Raw genomic sequence first — 27,958 nt, 5'->3', positions numbered from 1 at the left:
TTGGAAACCAGGGTCTTCTTTCAGAAGGGCTTGTTTACTTAGGCTTGGCCGCTGGAGCTCAGGGGAGGCAGTAATTGAAGCGAGGGTTTGGGAGATTAAAGAGAACATATGGCTTCCACAGCCTTGCTTTTCATCTGCATTTTCTCACAAAATGGCCTTCGGTTTGTGTCCCTCCCTCCCAGCCTCTTACATTTCTGGAGGGCCTTTGGGAAGGCAGCCACCGGCTGGACATGCAGCTCTTAATTTCACAGCTCCTTCCAGCACAGTGAAAGTCAGGGACCAAGCTCCATTTGAGATCTCGATGGGGTTCACCTGGCACTGGGGGAAAGCTGGCTGTGGTGACAGGTTCAAGTTCTCAAGGTCCCACTCCACCCAAGTGAGTTCGTGAGATGGGGAATCATGCAAAGGAGAGTACAACCTCGCGGGGGCGGGGCACTCTCTGGTTTCATGCCTGTAGCTCCTATGGCCTTGACTGGGATTTATGGCTGCTCAGCCCGTCTGGAAATCAGGCCAGCAGCCTGAGAAGAGTTAGGGGACTGAGAAGCCATGGGGAAGAGGTTAAAGGAGCATGGAGATGGTTGGCCAAATCGCACAGGTGACTCCTTCATGAAAGGCCGCGCTGGAGCTCTGCTTGTACTGTCATTCTGCCTGCGGAAGCACAGCCTTGGCCTCTTCACACATGACATGACATTATCCCACCTTCCTGGAGCACCACTCTGCTTTGGTCTCCTTACCACAGGGCATGGCAGCAGTCCACTGGCTTGCTCAGCTGCTCAGTCAGGGTGAGTGCAAAGCCATCCCTCTCCAGAAGAGGGCAACATATCACCCCTTTCCTTTTCACTCCTCCTCGAAAAAGGCACATTGAGATGTTGGGTTGCCAGATGGCATCACAAATCAAAGTCACCATGTCACATGCACACCACCACATTCAGTGAGATCCCACTACTGAACCCACCAGATGGGAGGAGCAAAGAGAGATGAACATCCTGGACTGAGCTACAAAGCAGTCACGTCACAAGCAGCAATGGTGGATCGCCACTAAAGGTTTGGGGATTGAGTCTGGTTTGGGGATAGGTCCAAAAATGTGGAGTCTGTTCCGAAGTTCCTCCCAACCCTCCAGATCTCCTGGGTCTCCAAAATCTGGCTGGAGTTTTCATAGGAACTGACATTTTTTTCCTGAGGTTTCTGCCACTCCTTTTGTTTCGGCTAGAAGTACTGTAAGCAAAGCTGAGGTTGTTGGGAATACTTGGGACAAACTTAGACAAACCACACACACAAAAAAACAACCCCTCACAAATCAGATATGGTTCACTTTTGGGGTGAGGTTTTCTTTTGGTTCTTATTTTATCTGAATTGGCTTGCTTGTTCCTCGATAGATATAGATATTTATCTCCAGTAAGTTAAGAGTGGAGGAGAGAGGGATTTTTTGCCAGTTGACTTTCCAAGGTCTGATTCAGCACTCTCACAGCACCATGTTCCTAATTCATACATTCCAATATTGGGCAATCATCTACTTGACTTTCTAGCAACAACACTTGCAACTGCACCTTCGGTTGTTGGCGTTCATCATTCCTGAAGCTAATTGACTCAATATCACATGGCATGGAAGCCCTCCAATAGGGGCCATCCAAAGCTGTAGAACATCAGCTTCTCTCTCCAGGAGATCCACTGGCTACAAGGGATCTCACTCATTCTCTGGATACTCACTCACCATAACCGCTGCATCCAAAACATACAACCCCCCAACAGCGAAATCAGCAAGGCACCCACCACTCACTACAACAGCTGCAATGATTTTCCATCTCCATTACAAGTGCAGAGAAAGGTCCCAGTCCAGCTTCATCAAACCTGTACTGGGAAGGGACATTCCCAGTGAGAGGATAATGACAACTATTTGTTTTCCAAATGACTTAGGGGAGGCAGTGTGACCTAGTGAACAGAGCACTAAACTAGGATTTAGGAGAGCTGGGTTTTATTCCCAGCTCTGTGACTGGCCTGCTGAGTAACCTCGGACCAGTCACATCGCCGCTCTGTGCCTCGGTTTCCCAACTTGTGATATGATACTGATCCCTTTTGCAACACAACTTGAGATCTGCTACAGAAGAGCTAGCTGTTATTACAGCAACAAAGATTTGCTACAAATGACTGCCGGCCATTCCTTTCACAGGGCTTCGGCCTCCAGGTGTTTAGCACGTTATCATCTGACAACATGTTTCAAAAAGGAAGCAAACAGTATTTTGGAAAATCAGATGCAATTGCAAGACACAGGCAAATGGCATGTGACTGTAAGCCCCTGCATGCACTTAGACGGTATCTTTAGGGACTGCACCCTGTCTTTAGGGACACCAATGCGTCCAATGAAGTGAGCTGTAGCTCACGAAAGCTTATGCTCTGATAAATTTGTTAGTCTCTAAGGTGCCACAAGTACTCCTTTTCTTCTAACTGAAATATTTCTGCTTAAAGTTCATTTTATTTTTCTAGTCTTTGCTGCAGGACTGTTCTTATTTAGGGTTTGGGGTTTTTTTTTAATAAAGGAAATGTTAAACGTTAATGTTATATGTAATGTTATGAGATGTTACATGTAAAATAATGAAAGAGGCCGATCCAAGGCTCTCACACCCTAACACATCATTAATAGCACAATCAAATTCCAGCAGCATTGAAGTCACCATTTCAATGGGAACTCAGCCAGCCATGCACCTACCAAAACTCCTTCCCAGCCCTTCGTCATTTGGGGAATCACATTCTCAGCCCTCTCCAGACATCCTATCAAACAGCTCCTTTGGCCGTATGCCCGCAAAGTCACCAAATCCGAGGTATGTCAGGCCCAGTTTTGGAGTCAGGCTATTTACCACAATTCAGAGGCTAGGGAATAGGCAGGGAATTTGGAAGACCTGGATTCTAGTCCCAGTTCTGCCCCTGAGTCACCAAATGGCCTTGAACAAGGTATGTCACAACTCTGTGCCTCAGTTTTCCCTCTCTGTAAAAATGGAAATAATGATAAAAGTACTAGCTTTTCGAATCCCCAGATCTCAAAGCACTTTACAAAGGAGGTTTCAGAGTAGCAGCTGTGTTAGTGTGTATCCACAAAAAGAAAAGGAGTATTGTGGCACCTTAGAGACTAATAGTCTCTAAGGTGCCACAATACTCCTTTTCTTTTTACGAAGGAGGTTATTATCCTTAGACCCCATTTTACAGATGCGGGAAACTAAGGCACAGAAAGGGGAAGTGACTTACCCAAAGTGACCCAGCAGGACAGTGGCAGAGCTGGGACTAGAACCCAGGTCTCCCAATCCAGTGGTCTATCCACTAGGTCACACTGCCTAATAATAAAACTTTTAGATTGGAAGCTCTTTGTGGCAGAGACTGGCATTTGGACCTGGGCAAAAATTTTCAAACTAAACTATCCCCCCCAACAAAATATATAGTCAGTTTGATCAAAACATTTCACAAGTTCATGCAGAACTGCTAACTGTGGTATGCAACCTATCACTTAAATCAGACTCTGTGCCAATGACTGGCATGATAGCTAATGTGACAGCAATTTTTAAAAATGGCCCCATGAGTGATCCTGGCAAATATAGGCCAGTCAGCCTAACTTCAGTGCCAAGTACACGGTTGAAAGGATAGTAAAGAACAGAATACAAGACACAAAAATAAACAGGATTTGTTGGGAAAGAGTCAACATGGCTTTTGTAAAGGGAAATCATGCTTCACCAATCTATTAGAATTTTTTGAGGGGGTCAAACAAATATGCAGACAAGGGGTATCCAGTACATATAGTATACTTGGACTTTCAGAAAACCTTTCACAAGATTGCTCACCAAAGACACTTATGCAAAGTAAGCAGTTATGGGGTAAGAGGGAATCATGAATCAGTGGTTAAAAGAGAGGAAACAAAAGGGTAGGAATAAATGGTCAGTTTTCAGAATGGAGACCGGTAAATAGTGGTGTCCCCAGGGATCTGTACTGGGACCAGTACTGTTCAACATATTCATAAATGATCTGGAAAAAGGAGGAAACAGTGAGGTGGCAAAATTTGCAGACAATACAAAATTACTCCAGGTAGTCAGAGTCCAAAGCTGACTGTGCAGAGTTACAAAGGGATCTCACAAAACTGGGTGACTGGGAAACAAACTGGCAGATGAAAATCAATGTTAATAAATGCAAAGTAATGCACATTGGAAAACATAATCCCAGCTACACATACAAAATGATGGGATCTAAATTCGCTGTTATCACTCAAGACAGATTTTAGAGTCACTTGTGGGTAGTTCTCTAAAAATAATATCTGCTCAATGTGCAGCAGAAGTCAAAAAATTAACAGAATATTAAGAACCATTAGAAAAGAAGTAGATTACAAAACAGAAAATATCGTTATGCCACTATATAAAGGCATGGTACACCCACACCTTGAATACTGTCTGCAGTTCTGGTCACCCCATTAGAATTGAAAAAGATAAAGAGAAGTGCAACAAAAATTATTAAGGGTATGGAACAGCTTCCATATGAGGAGAGATTAAAAAGACTAGGACTTTTCAGCTTGGAAAAGAGACAACTAAGGGGGGATAAAATAGCAGTCTATAAAATCATGAATGGTGTGGAAAAGTGAATAAGGAAATGTTATTTCCTCCTTCACATAACAAGAACCAGGGGTCACCCAATGAAATTAATAGGCAGCAGGTTTAAAATAAACATAAGAAAGTACTTCTTCACACAACAATATTGGCGTTAGTGAGGTTCTGTGGCCTGCAATGTGCAAGAGGTCAGACTAGATGATCATGATGGTCCCTTCTGACCTAAAGTCTATGAGAACACACAGTCAACCTGTGGAACTCATTGCCAGGGGATGTTGTGAAGGCCAAAACTAGAACTGGGTTAAAAAAATTAGGTAAGTTCCTGGAGGATACGGTCATCAATGGTTATTAGCCAAGATGATCAGGGATGCAACCCCATGTTCTGGGTGTCCTAAGCCTCTGACTGCCAGAAGTTGGGACTGGATGACAGGGGTGGATCTCTCGATAATTGCCCTGTTCTGTTGATTCCCTCAGAAGCATCTGGCATTGGCCACTGCTGGAAGACAGGATACTCGGCTAGATAGACCATTGGTCTGACCCAATATGCTGTTCTTACGTTCATGGAAAACAAATTGCTTTGGCTGAAACAAGTAAGAGAACTCCAAAAAAGTCAAAATGTTTTGTTTCAACATTTTCAAGACAAAATGTTTTGATTTTTCTATTCAAAACGACTTTTCATTTTGAATTTACTTCCATTTTATTTCATAAAAAAAAGGTAAAACCCTCAGAAACTAAACAAAACATTTTGGTTAGGGTTGACTGAAACATTTAGTTGGACCTGAAATGATTTTTTTTAAAAAAAACTCTCTTTTCACTGAAAAGTTCAAAAAAAATTTCATTTCAGGTCAACCCGAAACTGATTTTTTTAAATTTAATTTTCAGATCCGCCACTGAACCAAAAGATCAGTTTGTTGCACAGCTCTATGAGCATTTGCACTATATATTTGTACAGCGCTCAGTGTAATAAGGCCCGGATTCAGCTGAAGTTCTTAAGCTCTTTGTAAGCTTGAAAGCTTGTCTCTTTCACCAACAGAAGTTGGTTCAGTAACAAGATATTCCCTCCCCCACCTTGTCTGTACAATAATACATACTCATTATAATAACTCACTTTTGTAAAGAGATCTACCAAGGTAAGCTGCTAAGCATTATTGTCACTACATAGGGAAGGCATTTCTCCATCATTTCAATATTCCAAGTCCCACAAACCCTCTGCATGTCCATAATTCTGCATAACCTTTGTAAAATACAGTCAGAGCTGGCGGGATGGTTTGAAATCCTATCAATGAACAGTCCAGCAAGGGAAGGAGTGTGACCTGCTTTCATGACAGAGCAGAAAGGAGTCTGAGGCTGCATCATGGATTACTGCAGGGGTCTCCATGGAGCAACTCTTCCTCCACCTTGCAGGTGGCGGAATAGGTAGGTAGGGGCAGGGAATGGGCAGACCCACAGTCGAACCATTGTCCACCCCGCCGACACACTGGCTGGAGTATAAATCTGCAGCAGATCACTTCGCCCCGGAGCAAGAGGGAAACCAGACTCATAATTCCTTCCCAGGTCTGTTCCTGGGACAGTGCAGCTATGTGCCATCTCTGCCTCAGGCAGATTGGGAAGTGACAATCCAGCCCTGGATCTCGATTGTATCGAACATAAACTACTTGTCTGCACTTTCAAGACCATCCATGGGCTTTCTCCACCCTCCATCTCATCCAGTAGTGAAAGGTCAACTCCCACCTCCGACTGGCTCATGACGCCAGCCTCCATCACCCACTTCTTGTATTTTCAAACCCGCACCTTGGGGCTTTCTCCCCTGCTGCTCCTCGTGCTTGGAGAAGCGCCCTGCGAACAGCCAGGAAACTAATACATTATCTTCCTTCGGATCCCTCCTTAAAACTCCTCTCTGCCATGAGGCCTTCAGAAATCTTAACAACAGCGGTTTGACTGTGGGTATGCAGAGCCCATGGCCAATCATTCAGACCAGAGTGATCTCATTTCCTGCTGCTCCCACCTCTGTCGGTCTCCATTGGTTGTCTCTTGGCTTATGCTCAGTTTGTAAGCCCTTTGGGGCAGAGATTGTTGTTTGGTTTGGTTTGGTGTTTGTACAGCACCTAGCGCAACGGGATCCTGGCCCACAACTGGGGCTTCCATGCTAATCTCTGTCTCTCTGTCTCCCTCTAGTGGCTAGACCACACCTAGAGATTTAAAAGCCTGCTGCTCCCTACAAGCTAATGTTATTGGACTCAAGACATAGACGCTGGAGCTTTTAGAGGCAGAGGTATGGGTTCAATCATCACACAGGAGCCAAGAAGGGGTCTCATTATATGACTCGAGTGGGAAAAGGAGCCACCCTGTTATCGTGGGTTATCGTAGGGAGCCACCCCTACAGCTTGGAGTGGTTCTCAGTTTGGATTTATATGTCCCAGCTGTGGTCCATCTCACATAAGCTCTCTGGGGCTGGGGCCGTCTTTTTGTTCCGGGCCACGACTGGGGTTCCTACGCGCTAAGGTCATACAAATCCATAAGAATAGTCAGGCATGTTTCTGCGGGGGCCTGGACTCACTCCCCACAGCACAGGCCACAAGCTCCTCTCTGCTCCGGGTTCCCCCTTACCGGAATCCGACAAAGCCGGGCTCACCAGGCTGAGCAGCTCCCGCTCCTTCTCGTAGTCACTCTTACACAGCAGCTGGCCTTCCTTCAGCACGAACTCGTCACCCTTCTGCAGCCGCCTCTCGCAGACGCAGCAGCAGAAGCAGCTCAGGTGGTAGACGCTCTTCTGGGCCCTCATGACAAACTCACTGGGTGCGATGCCTTCAAAGCAGCCAGCGCACTTCACGGCAAACAGCCTGGCAGGAGAGAGAGAAGGGACATGTTCTAGCAGGGCTGCCAGCTTGGGGGTACCGTGACCCCTTCTGCTGGTTGCCACCTTTCCCCTGATGGGAGGGACATGTCAAATCTACATTAAACAGCCCTATCCTCATCTTTAATATGGAGCAGTAGCTTATTGAGCTTGCAGTGCACTGCAAATCCCAGTGTCCAATGCTCCACCTTCCCTCTGTGGTGTATTGAGGACTATATTGGAATTGCAAGCTATCACTTTAAGAGTTGGGGTGTTTCCTGGTCCTGCTTGCAGCCTAGATGACTCTTTGGTGAAGCATGAGATCCAGGGCTCAGAGAGGCAGAGTCAGGCTGGAAGGAGCCAACCTAGAACATGGCAGGGTGAGTTGTGTCCCTGTTTTAGGGAGCAGCCTGCTTTGTCTCTCTCTGGTTTTGGATTCTCGTGTGTTATCGTTCTGACCACTGAGAAATAAAGTAGTGTTATGCTGCAATCTTCCAGCAAGATTATTTGATGTTTCTAATCTAACTTTTCTGCGGGTGCGCCATGAACACAACACCCTCAGTTCAAGGTGGAGCACTGCATGATGGAACCTGTAGTTTCCACAGACCCATCACTCCATTTTATGGTGCTTACTTCTGATAAATAAGAAAACAGTGGAGTCAAGAATTATGTAAATGAAGTAGTTCACAACTTTCAATTACCTAAAGTGTTTGGGAAAAAAAGTACATACCATAATTAAACTACAATACATTTCTAATCTCTGTGGGTAATAGAGTGTAGCAAAGTCTGTCTTACTAATTATCAGAAGTGTTTGGTTTATTTATACTCAAGATATTAACAAGAATAAAGTCAGAGTTAAGGTTGGTAGTGGACTGCAGTTCATTAATTAGTAAAAGAAATACTAAGATACACAAAATAAAAGCTAGAAGTACTGAAAAATATTTCTGGATACTGAAATGAAATTATCTGAAATTTCCTTAACTACGTATTTCCCAAATATTAAGGCACGAGGGTTTTGTTTATTTAATTGATAAAAGCTAAATGGAAACATACTTTTTTATCCTGTGAACTAAAGGTAGAGGCAACTCCCAGCCACATCATAAGCATCTATGCCTTGTATATTAGGTCCAAAAGGTACCCTATGTCTACCCACAAGGAAAGCAGAGCTCTGCGTAGCTCAAAAGATTGTCTATTCCACCTACAGAAGTTGGTCCAATAAAATCTCTCTCCCATCTTGTCTCTCTCATATCATGGGACTAACATGGCTACAACACTGCAAACAACAGTTTAAAAGCCATTTTCGTTTGGCAAGTTTAAAAACTGAATTATTTTTCATTTGTTTTGGAAAATGTTCAAGTTTTTGTCACAAAAATTTTTGTTTCAGAGTTGGGTTTTTTTAATATCCTATCTCACACTTTTTAATTTTTTTCTACTGAATGTACTAAACTGTCATCAATATTTCTCTTTTTCCCCTCTTTTTTCATGTCATTTCTACTTTTGCAGTTCTGACACTTACAAAAAATGGAACTTTTGCCAAAGTTACAGAGTGGAAAAGGAAAAAAGAAAAGAAAAACCTCAGACCTAGACCCTGATTCGTCAACTATTTCCTCACATGCTCGACTCTACTCCCTGAGCAGGTTCGTTAATTCCAATGGGGCCCTACCTGCTAGGAAAGTTAAGCACCTGCAGAAGTGTTTGCAGGATCAGAGCCTAAAATTTTAATTCCAGTTTCATCAAATAAAGAAAAAAAAATTTGAATCAAAGTGAAAATGTGTCACAAAAATTGTCAATTGATAAAAAAGACCATTTTGACTAAACTTTTTACTTTGAAAAATTACATTTATCTCTAATAATAATTATGGCTACAATTTTTTCTTTGAATTCAGAACTTGTAACATATTGCGGGCTGTGTTGTCCTCTGGATTTGGACATAGATGTTTCAATGCAGCACAGCCTGCAAGCTGACTTCAAAGGAGCTTTAATAAATGTACACCAGTTGCGGATCCTATGTTTTGCCCTTGTAGGATGATGCATTTGAGGCTACAACAGGTTGTTTTACCCATCTTTAATGACCACGATCCTGTAATATAGCATGAAATGTACTCCATATTTATTTTTGCCTAGTGGATAGCACAATAGACTGGAACTCAGAAGACCTGACCCTGCTACTGGCCTGCTGGGTGACCTTGAACAAGTCATGTCCCTGCTCTGTACCTCAGTTTTCCAGTCTCTACAATGGGGCTAATGAAACTGTCCTCTTAAGTAAAGTGCTTTGAAATCTACAGATGAAAAAGTGCTAGGGGTTATTACGTAATAGGTGTTAGTCATAAGAGCAAGAGATTATTAACTAACTGTAATGGAATTTTTCCCCTTTGAAGAGAGGGAATAAGTCTTGTTAGCACTAGTAGGGAATATCACCTGTTCAACAGGAACACTTGGCTCTCCCTGTTGGAGACTCACACTGAGAAGAATAGGTTCCATCTTCTATTAACATTATTGGGGTGAGCTCCTCATGGGTATGGGGGGGGTGAAACCTCTATTAATATGAACAGTGTGTACGTCCCTTTGTGGTGGATGTGTATCCCTGGTTAATATTACTGGAGTCCATTCCCCCATTCATAAAGCCATTAACATTACAAGTGACTATTCCCCCTCATTAACATGGGATGTGCACTACTGTTCATCATTCAGTGTAGGAACCACAGAAATCGCCTTTTGTCTCCAGTGTGCCCTCTTTGCTGATTCACATCTCGGAGAGAAGGGCTGTGATCAGGCTATTTCCATTAATGCCATACATTACAAGGCTGCTTTGGTTTATTGGCATCAATTCTTCCAGTGCACCCTGTAAACATAACAGCAATGGCAGCTGCCACCAATTAGCGCCAACGCCCATCCTAATGGAATAACTGTCATTACCGCAGGAGGACAGCTCTGCAGGGGGACGAGGTGACTCAAGGGAGTGGGAAACAAAGTCTCTCATATAATCTGTCTCTTGATCTAATTTACAAAACACCTAAGTGCTGAGCGAGGTTAAAATGCAGAGAATGACCCAGCGCGCAGTCTGTGCGTTTGTCCAACCTACTCCAGGTGTAATCAAGGGCCCTGATTTTGCACATGATGTTGTTTCTTTATCCTGATTTCAGTTCAATCACAGGCTGTTATTTTGCATGTGATGCCAGGTCTTCTTCCTCCCTTGCTCTTTGGGGAATGCTATTCTGGAGACGTGTCTTACCAAAATGACCTGAAAATATCATGGGTAGGACTCTTCTCAGCTGCCTTTGAAAAGGCATTGACTCTGGTTCCTGCTCTCTTGAATCTCTACTTGCTACACACCCAACGACCATGGCTACCACAAAGGTGGGTCTTTGAAATCCCAGTGGCCTAGCCCCTCTGATGTTTCCAAAATCGGCAGCAGAACTTACTAGATCTTGTGGTGCACAGACAGCCCGTGCTGGATGCGGCATGCTGGGATGTGAAGTGTTCTCTTTGGCTCATTCCACTGATCAGCATCCTTTCTGAATGTCTCGTCTAGACAGAGGAGTGAGAGCTGCAAGAGCCCAGCCATGTATGAATTACAGCGGCTGGGTCTCCATTTGAGGGGTGGAGACGTTAGCATTGACCCAACTGCTCCCAGCCAAGCTGGTGGTGAAGAGTCCACTGACATCAATGGGAGCAGAGTTAGGTCAATGCTGAGTGCTTTTGAAAATCCCTGGTTGGCCAAAGGTGAGAGAAGGTACTTTAGTGCCTGCTGCTGATTGATGCACCAGGGTTAGTGGTGAATCCAGCGTGACCCTGAGGCTGCGTACTCTGAATGCACAGTCGACAGAGATGTGATAGCTTTGGCCAACACCTCCAACTATTTACCTCTCCCAATTAGCATTACTTCAGACCTCCCAGGATTCTGATTAAGCCAGCTGTTCTCCATCTTGCCTTGAACCTCCCTGAAGCCCTGGGTGATTTGAGGATACACTGGAGGGAAAGGATACTTAGCATACTGTTGACAGCCTGTGTTGTCTCACTCTATCACTAAGGTTTGTACTAAGGCATGTAAGAGGAGAGTGACAAGACCAAGCCTTGTGAAACTCTAGATGGAAGAGATTTTGGGGAGCAGGGGGTGCCCACCCACCCAATATTCATCAGTGTCAGAGGTGGCTGATGGGCAGAAGTCAGACAAAGATGCTGATACTGCTTAACCCATCTCCTTGAGGATGAAGTCCAGCAGTGCAAACAACAATGGCCTGAAGATGACTTTGAAGGATCCAGGTTGTCTTGCCTCATAGATTCCAAGGCCAGAAGGGACCACTGTGATTGTGTAGCCTGACCTCCTGCATAACACAGGCCAGAGAACTTCCCTGAAATAACTCCTCCTTGAAGTACAGCAGGTCTTCTAGAAAAAAATCCAAACATTTCTGTCAGCAGAAGAACCAGGCATTCCAGGGTGGATTTGATCACCCCTGGAGGCAAGGGCCAGGTACCAAATGGTACCACAGAATTCACTCAGAGCTCCAGCAGCTAAAGCACTGGGCCTGATTCTGATGAAGTGTCTGGGGTTTGTGAGTCTCCTTCTGCACAGGTTCATTGATCACAGGGCCAGGAAGGCTGCGATGGGTTCACTCGATATGGTTAGAAAAGGGAAAGGAAAGTTGCTCAGAGCAGGCAGTGGCTGGACTTGTGATAGAGAGGACACAGGCTGGAATTTGGAGGATGTTGTGGTAGAGCAGAGGACCATGAGTAATTGGCGAGAGACATTGCCTGAGGTTTTATAAATTCCTTATGTTGCCATTGGCTGGATTCTGAGGAGAATGTGTCCTCTGGCTTCCTGCCTTTGCATTTCAACTTCCTCCATTTGTCCAAGAACCATGGTAACCTGTGTGGGTGGTGCCATGGTAGGGGATACTTTCAGGACTAGGCTGTTGGTTGGTGCTCACACCTAGTAGGCCACCTTTCACCTGTAGATCACTGGTTCAAAGCCAGCCAAGTTCAGACCATTTGATGATCTTCAAGGGGCCTATACAAATGCTGGTCAGAGTCCAGTTACAGATCACACCACAACTGTAGCCACCGATGTTAATCTCGGCAGAGAGGTCGTGGAGACAGAGCACGCTTTGCATCTGGGTAGGTTGTTCCAGCAGTGCACGGTTTAGGCATATGCCCATTTGGCGTTTAGTCTCTTGGGCTTTCAATCTGGCATTTCCCTGCACACTGAGAAGTGTTTAAAAGAACTGTAGAAAACAGAAGGAGATGGGTTGTTCTTGGGAGTGTGGTTTGGAGTGTCATTCAGATGCTTCCCAAACTGCGGTGTCAGCACATTGGTACCACTTGTGTGTGTGGGATGAGACCAGTATCTATGGTCTGCACTTACCTCTTGGTTTTGTTCATGAAACACAGGCACCGTAAGCTAATGTGTTCATCTTCACAGCACCCTACCAGTATTTTACAAGTTCCCTGTGAGGCTCCGGGGGTCTGGAACCCAGCTCTCTGGCTCCTGGATGCACCGCCACCCAAAAAGGTCTGTTTGAGTGGGGAACAGCTGCCTGTTAACTCTATGGATTCAGGTATCACTGGATGTTCTACCAAAGAGGCCCTGACTGGCAGTGCCTACCGCATTCCCTGATTGGCCCAGGCATGCTATGTAAGGCCTAGGGAAGACAGCTGCAGGCTGGCTGTGAAACTAGGTAGACCCCAGCCTTGCTGCTGCGACAGACCCTACTGCACACTCCTAGTCTTGCTCCTGGTACCAAGTCATGGTTCTTGGCCCCTGTTCCACTCCTGATTTCTCATCCTGCCTCTGTTCCACTCACATACCTCAGCTGACCTACTTGGCTCCAACCTAGTGCAGCTCATTGACCTCAAACCTGACTTTGCCCTACAGCGTGACACTAGTACGGACTGCTGCTTCTGGCCTGGACCCCCTGGACTGAACTCAGAACCTAGTTACTGAACCCCCTCTGGCCTCCGTCCGCATCTCATAGCTGGGATCCTGACATTCATAGATATTGAGGACAAATGGGACCATTGTGATCCTCTAGTCTGACCTTCTGCATAAACACCTAGCGATTCCTGGAGTGGAGAGAATTATTCTTCGTTACTACATGACACTAATCAAGTCCAATCACTTGGGCTTGAACTACAGCATGGTGTTTAGAAAGCCTCCAACCTGTATTGAAAGAGTTCAAGCAATGATGAATTTGCCACTTCCCTTGAATACTTCATATTTTCCTGGGTTTCTCATGAACAGCTTGGCAGACTTTACCAGACAACAACATTCCTCATCAGGTCCTCAGAGTAGGTACTTTTTAAAAAAATCTATTGAAAAAACCCACACACCACAGAGGAAATGAAATGCCTCTGTCTTGAATCAGTCTCATTCAGGGAGAGGAGCAGATGTGTGCAAAGTGTTGACAGCAAAATGCAGAAACTACCAGAAAACAGATTAATTGGTTCCGAGGGCAGAAAGATCCACTGGGATTATTGGGATTTTCAGATTTCATTACCAACTTGAAAGCTTGGAGGCCAAAACAGTTGCTCAGGTACATCGGACCAGATCCTAAGATGGTGTAAGTCAGCCTAGGATCATTGAAATCAGTGCAGCTAGGCTGACTTACATCTGCTGAGGCTGTGCCCTGTCCATTTTTTGAGTGCTTCAGAGACCCTTTTGAAGAGAAAATGAGCACAACCTGGATCCATTTTAGACCGCAAAGATGGCTCACATAGAGATACACAGAAATCCTTCCCTCCCCTCCCCCCCCATTTTAAAATCTCTAACTAGTCACTCTGCATCAAGCACAATTTGGGGTGTCTGTAAGAAATCACACCAAACAAAAGGAACCACAACAAAAGAAATTGTGCTAATTTGCACCTTTCTAGGCCATGGTCCTGGCAACTGGACCCATGTGGATGGACCCCAGCACCCACACAGCGTCTGTGCAGACCCAGTTACATGATAGGGATCCTAGAGATGAGATTATGGATCCCCAGGAGACAAAGCACCTGTAAAAAGAGGTGGGAGGGGTGGGTGTATATGCAGATACATATAACCTATGTGTTATATCCAGCTGAGAGAGCTCCCAAGCCATACATGTCCCACAAGGCCACAGACACCAGCTAGACTGAAGGCCAGACGTATCTGTTAAGAGCTGAGGTAAAAAGCTGCTCGAGGGCAGCCATTTGCACTACACAATGTGTTTTATTAGTCCAACAAAATCCAGGAGCTAGGCTGCCTATTCTTCTGAGCCATCTACTGGCGTATCATCCGCTAGCTATTGATGCAGACATACGCCTGAGGAACGGCCAAAGTGGGGAGACGTCTCAGCTGCCCCTCTCGGAGCAACAGAGCATCTCGGGGGGGAGGAGAGGTCTTGCAAAGACAGTCCCACGCCCTCACCTCTAGACTCTATTAATCCTAGGTTCAGACACAGCCCCCCATCACCAGAGCACCACACAGTCATGTATTTCACCTCACAACCCCCTGTGACATAGGGTAGTGCTGTTATTCCCACTTCACAGGGGGGAAACCGAGGCCCAGGCAAACCAATGGGCCCAGATTTCAGGACCTTTGAGGATCTGGGCCAGAGAGACAAGCAGGCAGGTATTTAGGCACCTAGATATGTGCCTGGTGGTATTTTCAAAAGCACCTAAACAGATTGAAATCAGTGGGAGTCAGGCACTTGGGGAGTTCTTCCACTAGGCGACGGCCTACATCTTTAGTTGCCCAAATGCCTCTGAAAATCTGTCCCTAAGTGCCTTGCTTTGGCACATAGAAAACCTGGGCTGAAGCCGGGAACTGAACCCAGGACTCCCAAACAGCATCATATCCACCTGCCTCTCCTTTCCTGAGTCTGCTATTAGTTCTCATGCGCTGAGCACGGACACTGGGCTTGCTGCTGCCAGCTGGCCCAAGCCAGCAACGCTCTCTAAATGAGCAACACTGAGGGTTCATTGTTCCCTTCTGCCTCCCTTTGCCCAGCCTGCTCCAGCCCCCACCCCACCCATATCAGCTGAATAAACTGTCAAGAGATTGGGACAAACACTGTTGGGGAGTCAACAAGCACTTCAGAGCCCGCAGCAGCTGGTGCCATCTGTGCCCATCTCATTAACCTCTTCTCTCAAAGAATCATGTTGACTCAGGCAAGGGGAGGGGAGTAAGCAACACATCAGCCCTGAACCTGTCTTCAGAGAAGGGAGGGGAAGATGATTAACCTCAGTCTCTCTCCATATGTAGGTAACACCGGGGACACCCCCCCTCCCCAGAATCCCCCAGTATCTGCCAAGCTACAAAGTACAGAACCAAACACGTGTGAGCCAGATGTGCGCACAGCTGACTGGGTGCCATAACTGACCCAGCGGCTGAACATGCCACCTGCCAGCTGTTTCTGCCAACGTGGGCGGGAGAGGGGGGAAACCCTTTAGAAAGTTCCCGATGTAATTAACATCTGGCCTGCGCTTCCCTTCCTGTTAGTGATCCCGCTGGATGGTAAGGAGAAAGCGTCTGAAGTCGGGAGCCTCCTGCATCTCTTACTTACACAGAACAAATGCTGCATCCTTCCTTCCCTCCTGCACCGGCACCCCCCTTGCCGTCCCTGCTTTGCTAAGGGGGTGGCTCCCAGTCACAACCCCATCCATGTAGTTTCTTGATCAGCCACAGAGGGCGCTGCAGAATGGTGCAAAATGCTTCCTTCCCATCTCACTCTGGGCCAGCGTATTGCTCCAGCTCTACCCCGGTGTCAATCTGATCTATTGATGGGAAACTGGAGCGGTGCAGTGATGAAGCAGGCCCTCTGTCTCCTCAACCTGCCCAGCCCCGGGCAGAGAGAGGTGGTGAGAGAGGCCCCGGGCAGAGAGAGGCTGGGTGTGCTTCCTCTGCAGCCCATCCATCCCTGCTTGTGAGAGACTGGGAGCTGAACATGTTGGTTTTTTCCGAGTTCTCCACTCCGACCTCCCTGGGGAGACTGGAACTGGGACACAGGGTGTGTCTACACTGCAATCAGACACCTGCGGCTGGCCCAGGCCAGCTGACAGCCTCCAGGGTTTTGGGCTAAGGGGCTGTTTTACTGCAGTGTAGACAGTCAGGTTCGGTACTGAGCCTGAGCTGTAGGACCCTGCGCGGTGGGAGGGTCCCAGAGCTGGAGCTGCAGCCCCTGCCAGGACATCTACACTGCAATTGAAACAGCCCCTTAGCCTGAGCCCAAGCCAGCTGGCACAGGCCAGTTGTGGGTGTCTAACTCCAGTGTAAACATACCCTATGAGGAAAACTGCCTACACAAACCTTTCAATGCCGGCCAGCCGGAGAAGAGAGAAAAATGACATGCTTCGTCCGTGGCCCTCCGACACCTGCAGGCCAGAGAGAGGAGGACCAGCAGTGGAGCACGGAATCTCCAAATCCCTCCTTTCTCCTGCGGCCACAAGAAGCAAAGAGACCAGGGTCAGGGACTAAGTGGACTGTAAAAAGAGAATCCAAGCTCAGAGAACAAATCCTGTGCTCTTCAGGTTACAATGCAGAGAGCTAACCCCCGGCCAGGGTGGGGAAAGTACCAGCAGTGCTTTAGGGTCTGGCCGATGCATCGCAGCACACAGGCTATCCTCAGAAACAATGGAAACCACATTTGATGGGCCATGCACCAAGCCCCTCAACAGGGGGTGCCCAGCAGTGGGGCTCTGCAGTGATTGGAGGTGGAGGAATAGACAGATGGGATCTGCCCTACCGGGTTCCTCCAAGCTGTAGTAGCTTCTGTCACCGCTTTGCAGCGGGAGGGTTCAACCAGTTGATGCTCATCACTCTTGATCCAACAGACATGCCGTCCCCCTTCCCAGGCCCACCTACTGTGTGGTAGCGAGGCCCTGGTTTACCCCCTTGAAAGTACACACTGCAAAAGCCCCCAACCCCTAGACGTGCTCCAAATGATCTCAGTGCCTCCCCGAACATGAGGATTATCTAAGCTGTGATGGGAGAGCGAGGGAATTCACTCGATAAATGCTTGGTGAGCAATAGTCACCTTGCAAGTATGCTGATGATAGCACTCTTGTCAGAGAACGTGTGGGACAAATGCCTGCATAAATCAGCTCCCCCCCACACACAATTCTCAGACACTCCACGGTAAGCTATGGCTCCTCTGGGGGCTGTTAACATGCCATATTCAAGCTGTGGGAGGATATTGGACACTGATCCTTCACAGCTGAACTAAGTGTCGCAGGAAATAGCAGCACGTGTTGTCAGGTTCCTTCATTCCACCGCAGAATGCGGTTTGGGGTTGAGGGAATTGTCCGAATGTCTGACGAAGGCGTCAGACTGCGCACACAGGAGGGTGTAGCCCACCCGCTGCCAGATTCTGATCTCAGCAGTTTAAAGCTGGGAGTAGCTCCGTCGAGATTGGGTGAGTTCAAGCAGCATCGAACCAGAAGAGAATCAGGCCCTAGGGGCTGGAGTTTATTAGCCAAATGTAACTCCTTCAAATCCATCAGCACGGGGAGAATTGTAGCCTTGGTGCCCATTCAGCGTCTGGTCTCTCCCTCCTCCGCAACAGTGGAATGAAGAACAAGGAACAAGTGGCCAGAGATGCTCATTGTCTCATTTCCTTCGCTCAGTCACTGTGTGGCAGCCCACTGAAGCACACAAGGCCTCAGGTTTCAGAAGCAGAGCTGTCTTTCCATGTGCTATCTCCACACGAGAACCATCTGTCGCTCGTTGCCAGCTACCTGTGTCACCTGCACCACCCATTCAGAGCATCCCACGGCAATGTTGGGCTCTTGACACTTCAGACACAGGAACTGTCATGCTCCTGTACCAGACCTGGCCTGGGCACAGAGCTTGCGTATACCCTCCAGCTATGTTCAGCCTAAGATCCTTTAATGCTCTGCCAGGTATGGCTGAGGTTCATTTAAATAAGGTATTTGTACACACACACACACAGTGGCTGAACAGTATAATAGGGTTTAGCATTCCATCCCATCTCCCTCTTTAATTTTGACATTCCTACCATTTACAATATTTACACTATCCTCTGTCTTTGAAGTTCAGTTTGTATTTGTCTGTTAAAAGTCTCTGAATTGTACTGGTTTCCTAATTATGCAGACTGAACATGTAACAACTTGGTCATCTGACTGGCCATTAGTTGCAACAACTGGCTATGGTTGGTCCAGAATCCCTGAGTTATCGTCTTCTTTTTCTGCATCTGCTACCTGTAAAGTTTGCTCTTTTGATTGTTCTCTCTGTGGAACAAACTGTAGATGTCAGTGGTTTCTGTTGAACTCTTTACTCTCATTCTCAAATGACATATGATCTGGGCGCTGAATTCCTTTTCTTTTTGACAGCTGGAGTTGTCCATCCTTTTTCTCCATCCAGTTTGAGATGAACACAATCACTGGGTTTTAGACCTAGCAGTTCTCTGTGTGATGTCCATTGTAAACGCGTTCAGAAACTCTTTTAGCCTTTTTATTTGATTTGGCTCCTCTCTTCACTTTGGAGACAGAATTACTATTCCAACTTTGGAAAAGAGTCTGAGTTGTCTTCCCATGAGGAGTTGTGCTGGACTATATCCAGGAGCTCCTATTCGTGTTGATCTGTAACTCAGAAGAGCAAGGAATCGATCTTCATGCTGTAGGATTTTCTTGGCTGTCTTAACAGCTCTCTCAGCCTCTCCATTCGCTTGTGGGTAACGTGGGCTGCTAGTAATAGGATCAAAATCATTTTTTGTTCAGAATGAGAGAATTCTGCAGCAGTGAATTGTAGTCCATGGTCTATCACAAGTTCTGGAATACCAAAATGAGAAAAAGTGCACTTCATTTTCTCGATAACAGTGCAACATGTCCTTCAAGAACATTACATTTTTATATACCTGGAAAAATAGTCCACAACAACCAGGTAATGATATCCTCTGAATTTGCATAAATCTGCAGCTCCTCTCTTCCAAGTTCTGTCTGGTAAAGGTGTTGTTATTAAAAAGGTTCTTTGTGTTGGTCTGTTAATTCTGCAATCGTCACATGCAGATACTTTATTCTTTATGTCCTTGCTGATACCTGTCCACCATGTTGACTGGTTAGCCCATTCACAGCATTTAGTTAATCTTTGATTCCTTCCTGGATGAAGTTTAGGATTTCTCTTCTCATCTCCCTTGGAATTACAATGCAAGGGCTTTTAATCATGGGTCCATCTGAATTGCTTAATTGTCTATGCTTCAGAAAGCAGTCTCCTCACTTCCTTATGATAGTTTGGCCAGCTGCCCCTAAAGTAACTTAGAACTTCCTGAAGTTACATCTCTGTTGATGTTGCTTTTGGTAGTTGGTCGTGTAGTCTCTTTTCTGACATTGGTCTGTATGCATCCCCGTATGCTTTTTCCTCTTTTTTGAGTGCACGGGTAATTGAGTGCAATGCTGGTCTCCATGACAGAGTGCCTGCGATGACCAGATTTTTCCCAGAAACATATTTAGCACTTGGGTTAAATTGCATTAACCTTTAGAAATAGACCTTTAGCAATAGGTATCTTAGTGGTGCTTGATCTAGCTCTTTTCCATTGTTGAAGGTTACAAGAGATTTATGGTCTGTTATCAGTGTAAATGAGTCCAGTCCATGCAGAAATCTATAAAAATGCTCACATGCCCATACGCTTGCCAGGCACTCCTTTTCATTCTGTGAGTGTGTGAGAGCAAAAGGCAACTAGCTTGCATTCAGAGCCATGTTGTTGCAACAACACATCTCCTAGGCCAGGGGTCTCAAACATGTGGCCTGCAGAGTTATTTGCTGCAGCCCGCCAAGCTCCCTGCCCCCCCTCCCCCCCCGTATTCCCCCTGAGTTATTTCCTGCGGCCTCCAAGCTCCCCTCACTCACCGCCCCCCTCAGCGTGCTGCATCCCTGCTCCTCTGCCTACCTCCAGGTGCTTCCCGCCACCAAACAGCTGTTTGGAAGCACTTAGCGCTTTCCAGGAGGGAGGGGGGAGGAGCAGGGAGCCACTCACTCAGGGGAGGAGGTGGAGAAGAGGTGGGGCAGGGGCGGGGATTTGGGGAAGGGGTTGGAATAAGGGCAGGGAGGGGGTGGAGTTGGGGTGAGGACTTTGGGGAAGGGGTTGGAAGAGGCGGGGCAGGGGCAGGGCCTCATGGAAGGGGTGGAGTGGGGTCAGGCCACAGGCAGTGGCAGGGAGGTGTTAGTGATGCGGCCCTCGGGCCCATGTACTAGTCCTCATGTGACCCTCGTGGTAATCTGAGTTTGAGATCCCTGTCCTAGGCCATAGCTGCTTGCATACACACTGACCATCGTGGGTTTGTTCACATCATAGTACTTCAGAACTTGAGCGGGCTGAGATCATTTCTTTTTGAAGGCAATTTCTTGATTTGGGCCCCACAGCTAAGATGTGTTGAACTTTAACAGTTCCTCCTGTGGTTTTGTCACTTGTGGAATGGTCTTGTAGGAATTGACAAGCTATTTTACCATACCCCGTATACATCTCAGTTCTGGTACATTCATTCGTGCACTCAATTCTCAAATTGCTTTTACCTTCTCAGGACTAGGCCTGATTCCACCTTTGTTTGTTGTCTGTCCCCAAACCTTGCATTTTCTGCCTACCCGCAAGTCAGTTTCCCTTGTGTTGCTTCAGTCCAGAATGATTGATTAGGCTTAGGCATTCATTGAGGGTTTTGCTGTATTCTTCCATTGAAAATCCATACAGCGCAACGTCATCCAGGGAAACTACAACTCCATTTGTACTCATTAACCGTTCTGCCATCTTTCTTTGGAAAATTTCAGGTGCACTGGGAATCCCAAAAGTAATCCTTGAAAGCAAATCCTCCCAAAGGGTATGATAAATGTAGTCAGTTTAATACTTCCTTTGGCTAATGGAATTTGCCAAAATCCACTCATGGCATCCATCCTGGAGAATACTGTAGCTCCTTTCACTTCAGGGAGGCAGTCATCCAGTGTTGGGAGGATAGATTTTTCTCTCAAAACTTAAGTCTTTTATGATCCACCCATTCATGTGTTTCCATTTTTCTTTATACTGATACCATTGGGTACACCATGCTGTTGACTCAGAGATTTTCTCAATTATGCCAATTGGCTCCAGTCTCAAAATAGTTTTCTATTTAATGTAGTAATGGGGGAAGAATGCTACGAGGTGCATGTACCCTATATGGTTCAGCATCATCTCTTAAATTGATTTGTACCACCTCTCCTTTCAAAAATCCAGTATCACCAGGGGTGCCATTTCAGATTCTCTTTGTGGCGGGGGGGGGGGGGACAACTTTAACTACCAAGGGCTACTTAGGCACCTGAGAACTCTAGTTTTTTTGCAGATAACTTAGAAATTAGCTGACAGAAGCACTGTGTCTTTAATCCTATATAAAGAAAGAAAAAAATATATGCAAACACCAATTAAAGCCACATCTTAAGTTTATATGTAAATTTAGAAACATCAGGAGATAATACAGCAAGATATTCCCAATCCCAAGCCTTAAAGTATTAATTCTGGAGATTTAACACAGATTTCAGAAGCGCAGGTTTGATACTTTGTACACTATCTTTAGTAGACATAAATAAAAATAAAATCTGCTTACTTCCTCTAACAGACACACTCTGCATTACTGCCATTATCTACCCTATTTTAGTCAATTGTTTTTCACTCAATTAAAAGCACATTTATTAAATTTTAACATATGCTATTAAGGTTTTTTCGTCTTTTATTAAGAAAAGGAATTTATTTTTCTAATTATTTTGGCATTTAAATTTACCAGTCACAATCATGTATGTGACTCACTAATATTTGATTTCATCATTACAACTAGTATGTCTTGGAACTGCATTTATTTTCATACAAATTTTAAGTTATTTTACAGATAGAACTAAAAATACAATTTGAAAATAAGTGACCTTCATCTGCCCAGTGTCTAAAGTTATGTGTTTAGCTATTTTTTTAAAAAAAACTGGCACTGCTAAGGTGAGTGCAAGCTAAATTTACATTCTAGAAGGATACTATTAGTTGATTGTACCACTTTAAATAATGAATGATAAAGCACAATATGGTAATAAAAGTAATAATGATAATTATTCCAGCTAGGACAGGTTAGGCATTTTAGAACTCACTACTAAAAGAATTAAATTTAAACATAAGAGAGAAATTAAATTATGAAATGTGCAGACCAGTCAAAAAACTACAATAACAGCACTGTAATCCTTAACGATCTTTGAAAGAGTAAAATTACAGAGAATATATGTGCATTGAGCATTTTGACAGGAAGTACCAAGTCATAACAACAACTACAACACAAGTGTGTGTGTGTGAGAAAGAGAGAGAGTGTGTTGGGGGAAGAGAGAGAGAGAGAGAGAGAGTGTGTGTGTGTGTTGGGGGGATTGTTTCTCTTTAAGCAGAGCACTCAAGAGCCTGAATGCTTGCAGCAGCAGCTGCAGCCACAGCTCCCACTCCTCAGGGGCACAGAGAGGTTCCCTGTCCCCATATCCCAGCTCAGCAGAGACAGGGTACATGATGGGAAGGGAGAGGGGGACACCCTGGCATCAGCCTCTGCCCGACTCTGTGCAGCAGATCAGGAAGCAGGCTCTGGGTCCTGAGCAACTTGGTCAGTGGCAGCCCCGTCGCAGCACTGCAGCTGCAGACGGCAGTGGAGCAGGGCATCAGGGGGAGGAGGGGCAGCGTCTTCCCTCCTGCTGCAAACTTCACCCAGATGTGACACGAAACACAGGGGGGACAGGTCTCCCCCTTCCCTAAATGGCACCTCTGAATATCACCAAACATTCCATCGAGTTCTTCCACACTTCCCACTAGGCCCATCATGGCTGCCACGCTGCGGCTAAGAAGGCTGTTGGTCTGTAGTCCTTTGATCATGTACAAAGACAAAAGTTTTGCATTCAGAGTGTAAGTGGTTTCTGTGGTGAATTGGCCCATGTAGTTCAGAATCTCCAGGGCTAGTCAGAGCTGTGTCAGGTGACTTCAGCTCTGGGAGGGGTTGAAGGTGATTGTAAGTCCCTTCTGAGGTGACTCTGACCTCAGCTCCTGAGTCAATTTTGAAGTCAATTGTCTTGCCATGAATATTCAGTTTCACACTCCAGGCAGTTCTATGTCGTCACACATGATAGATCCCAGAAACAATGGCTCTTGATTGTCCATAAGACAAGTCAATTTCCTGACTCCTTCGAGGTGGCAAACAGCTGTAAAATGTCCATATTTCATACATGTATCACATTGTGTTGGACATGCATCATCTCTTAGGATCTAACTTTTTCTGCACTTTGTGCACAGAGGCTGGAATTGGTTCCTCAGAACCTGGGAGTTCTGTCTCCTTGTTTCAGGGGTTTTAGGATAATGACAACGCTCAAATGTCCGCTTACAGTTTCTAAGCTCATTGCAGGGTTTTCAAGTTGTTTTAGGGTTGCTTTTCACTAGCTCACACCGCTTTGCTTTTTGTACAGCTGTGTCTAAGATCAAATCTCTCTTCAGTTGTAGTTGCTGTGAAAGGTTTCTATCTGTTAACCCAATAACCAGCCTGTCTGATATTGTCGTGTTCTACATTCCCAAAAAACAGTTTTCAGCCAATGCATGGCAGAGCTCTTATAAAGACATTCAACGTTTCCCTCCTGAGTCTTGAGTTCTCGGTTGAAAACATGCTCTTTCATAAACCACATGTCTCTGAGGTATACAGTATGCAGCAAACATAGCCAGAACCCTTTCATAGGCATCTTTGTGACTGTCTTCAGTAAAGTCAGAGGATTTAAAGATAAGCTCTGCTTTAATTTATGCTGCAGGGAAGCAAGAAGATACCTATATATCTCCAGTTTCTCTGTGGAGTTTGCAATTTGAAATCTTGCAAAAATACCTCATCCAGGCTGTGCATTGTGAAGGTTTGCCAAAGGTGACATCCTCTGTGGTAGTGAAGAGGCGCATGTTGAGGAGATGCTGCAAGCTTTGTAGCTATGTTCCTTTTGTTTCTATTTTTAGTTTACTCCTGACTCTGTACCATGTTCCTCTACCAGACAGGGACTGGTCGCAGAGCTTGCTTATCCACACCAGAGATGTTCACCATAAAATCCTTTAATGCTTTGCTAGTTGCTGAGGAGTTTCATTGCAATAATGTATTTCACCAACAGTGCCACCTAGTGGCTGAACCTCCAGGAACCATCTTGCTGCTTTTCTTTCTTAAGAAGAGAATGTCCAGATACTTTGATCCAGTTTATCGAAGCGGATCTGTCTCCTAATCTCATTTCAGGTATTATCATGCAGATGAGGAGTTTTTCTTTGAAGTGAACAACAGGGAAAGGGTTTGAATGAATCCCCTGTAATCAGTCCCTCAGGCTATTTGCTGCCCAAAAGGCGATGCAGCCTATGGTTAAAGGGACTGCGCGAGGAAGTCAGGTCATTTAGGGTCTAATCCCAGCTCACCCACTGACCTATAACATGACATCAAGCAAGTCACTTCAACTGACTGTTTGGAATACAGCTGATGGAGGATTGCTCTATAGCATGTTCTTCAGCACGTTATAATCCAGTTTTAAATTACCCACAACTTTCCTTGGGCAACTATTACAAAGTATAATAGATCTCACTGTCTGAACACTTTTCAGACAGACATTGAGGCATATTCTCCTAGCTACACCCGTTTCATTCCCAGCTATCTCTCCTTGGTGCTTACCCACTTCAGACATTTGAAGATGCCATTTTACCACCAACCTCTTATTCATTGCTTAATATTCCCCTTTGTTGTCTAATGATGCACCCATATCATGAATCAAAGAGCCCTTCTGTACTCTAGCTTTCAGGAAATAATTTATTATAAATCAATTTATTTTGCACAGTTCATATTATTCACGAGGGTCTTTAGAGTTTGTGAAGATACCACCTAGAGCAAACTTGGAACTTTTCAGACTGCTGGGGATTTTTGGATGCTGATTGGTTGTTGAGAAGATCACATGGTTTATAACAATGCTCCCTATCCTGGAAATGGTTCTAATAGGATTTGCGGAGTGCTAACAACTAGTTTCTCTCTCTACAGAAAATGCTTCTGCCAAACTTTCCTGCAACTGCTGCCATTTCATTTCCTCCTGTATATGCAGAGACACCCCACTGCCCCACACATTCTGGGTTCTGTGGAAGGCAGAATGCCCAGGGTGCACTACACACTTACTCTGGTATAACTATGTTGCTCAGAGATGTGAAAAATCCACCCCCGAGTGACGTAGTTATACCGACCCTAGCCCCTCGTGTACACAGCGCTATGTCAATGGGAGAGCGTCTCTTGTTGACATAGCTACTGCCTCTTGCGGAGGTGGTGTAAGTAAGCCGATGAGAGAGCTCTCTCCCATTGGCTTGGAGCGTAGTGTAGGCCTGCCCTTAGTCTCTCCATGCACTGCTGCTTTCTGTTCCTCCAAGACGAAGGGCGAGGAGCGCTCATGATAATACACAAAGTGGCAGAGTGCATAGCAAGGGCGAACCTGGGGGCCTGATCCAAAACCCATTGAAGTCAGTGGGAATCTTTCCCATCTGTCTAGGGCAGGCTCACTAAAGAGCAATCCAGAAAAAGCAATGGGAGCTAGGTTCTATTATTACCCATAGCTGCACCTCTCAGTGGACGGATAGCAGCATTTTTTATACAGCCCTTGTAACTACCCACTGCCTTCTTGATCAGGAAGTACCAATTAGGATTCTCAGGTCCAGAATGGAATTTCCAGTGAGAGAGAGAAAACAACCCACCCCACAAGAGCCAGTAGCTCAGGATGTAGAAGGCATAAGAATGGCCATACTAGGTCAGACTTAGCTGTAAGGTGGCAAAATTTGCAGACAATACAAAATTACTCAAGATAGTTAAGTCCAAAGCAGACTGGGAAGAGTGACAAAGGGATCTCACAAAACTGAGTGACTGGGCAACAAAATGGCGGATGAAATTCAATGTTGATAAATGCAAAGTAATGCACATTGGAAAACATAATCCCGAAAATGCATACAGAATGATGGGATCTAAAATGAAACCTACAAAATGATGAGATCTAAATTAGCTGTTACCACTCCAGAGAGATCTTGGAGTCATTGTGGCAAGTTCTCTGTTAACCATATCTACTCAATGCGCAGCAGCAGTCAAAACAGCTAACAGAATTTTAGGAACCAATAGGAAAGGGATAGAAAATAAAACAAAATATAATGCCACCATATAAATCTATGGTATGCCCACAACTTGAATACTGCATGTGTAACCCATGCCTGCTTTGTGTGGCACTCTGTTCCCCTCTAGTGGCAGCTAGACCAGCTAGAGATTGATGAGCCTTTTACAGCCTTGGCTAAAAGACACGTGTCTTTTAGCTCATGCAGTAGAGGCTCATACATTAAGCTCCAGAGATCACAGGTTTGATTTCAGCTGACGATGTCCTGGGTCTCTCGGCATTACACGTGCAGCTGTGGTCACCCTATCTCTAAAAGGATATTAGAATTGGAAAAGGTACAGAGAAGGGCAATAAAAATGGTGAAGAGTATGGAACAGCTTCCATGTGAGGAGAGATTAAGAAGACTGAGACTGTTTAGCTTGGAAAAGAGATGACTAAGGGGGGATATAATAGAGGTCTATAAAATCATGAATGGTGCAGAGAAAATGAATTATTTTCCCGTGGTATTTACCCCTGCACATAACGGAAGAATGAGGGGTCATCCAGTGAAATTAATAGGCAGCAGGTTTAAAACCAACAAAAGGAAGTTCTTCACACAACACACAGTCAGCCTGTGGAACTCTTTGCCAGGGAGTATTGTGAAGGCCAAAAGTATAACTGGGTTCAAAAAGAATTAGGTAAGTTCATGGAGGATAGGTCCATCGATGGCTATTAGCCAATATGGTCAGGGATGCAACCCCAATGCTCTGGGAGGCCTTAAGTTTCTGATTGCCAGAAGCTGGGAGTGGACAACAGAATGGATCCATTGATAATTGCCCTGTTCCATTCATTCCTGCTGAAGCACCTGGCATTGGCCACTGTCAGAAGACAGGATACTGGGCTAGATGGACCATTGGTCTGACCCAGTATGGCCATTCTTATGTTCTAACCTATCTTGAGAAATTTTGTATCATCTGCAGATTTTACCATCCCACTGTTCACCCGCTTTTCCAGATCATTTATGAATACATTGAATAGAACAGGTCCCAGTAAGGATCCTTGGGGGATCCCACTGTTTACCTCTGCATTGTGAAAACTGACCATTTATTCCTACTCTTTGTTTCCTTTTACTCAGTTACAGATCAGTTAATCAGTTACAGATCGATGAGAGGACCTACCATCTTATCCCATTACTTTGCTTAAGAGTCTTTAATAAGGCACCTTGTCAAAGACTTTCTGAAAGTCCAAGTCCACTATATCCACTGGATCCCCCTTGCCCACATGCTTGTTGACCCCCTCAAGCAATTCTAATAGATCAGTTCAAGTCCCTGATCTGCCTGATTCATGGCTGGGACTTGATCCACAGTCCCACCATTCCTGGCTGAGTGCCCTAACCACCAAACTATTGACTATTCTGGGGCAGGACTCTCAGGTTATTTTGTGAAAAATTTCAAACGACCTCAGTTTCATTCTACTATGGAACAA

General features: G+C 45.5%; 1 protein-coding gene across 1 annotated transcript in view; it reads right to left on the bottom strand.

Moving 5' to 3' along the window:
- LMX1A (LIM homeobox transcription factor 1 alpha) overlaps positions 1-27,958 on the bottom strand; it is a 142,069-nt gene that overhangs the window by 19,082 nt on the left and 95,029 nt on the right. The window contains exon 4 of the mRNA XM_084636416.1: positions 7,185-7,417. Within this exon, the coding sequence (XP_084492542.1) occupies positions 7,185-7,417 (233 nt within the window). The remainder of the gene's footprint in view (positions 1-7,184; positions 7,418-27,958) is intronic.

The sequence above is a fragment of the Lepidochelys olivacea genome, assembly GCF_965140295.1.
Source record: "Lepidochelys olivacea isolate rLepOli2 genome assembly, chromosome: 8".
NCBI lineage: Eukaryota > Metazoa > Chordata > Testudines > Cheloniidae > Lepidochelys > Lepidochelys olivacea.
Note: the sequence above shows the minus strand (reverse complement) of the source record. Positions and strands in the feature narration are given on the sequence as shown.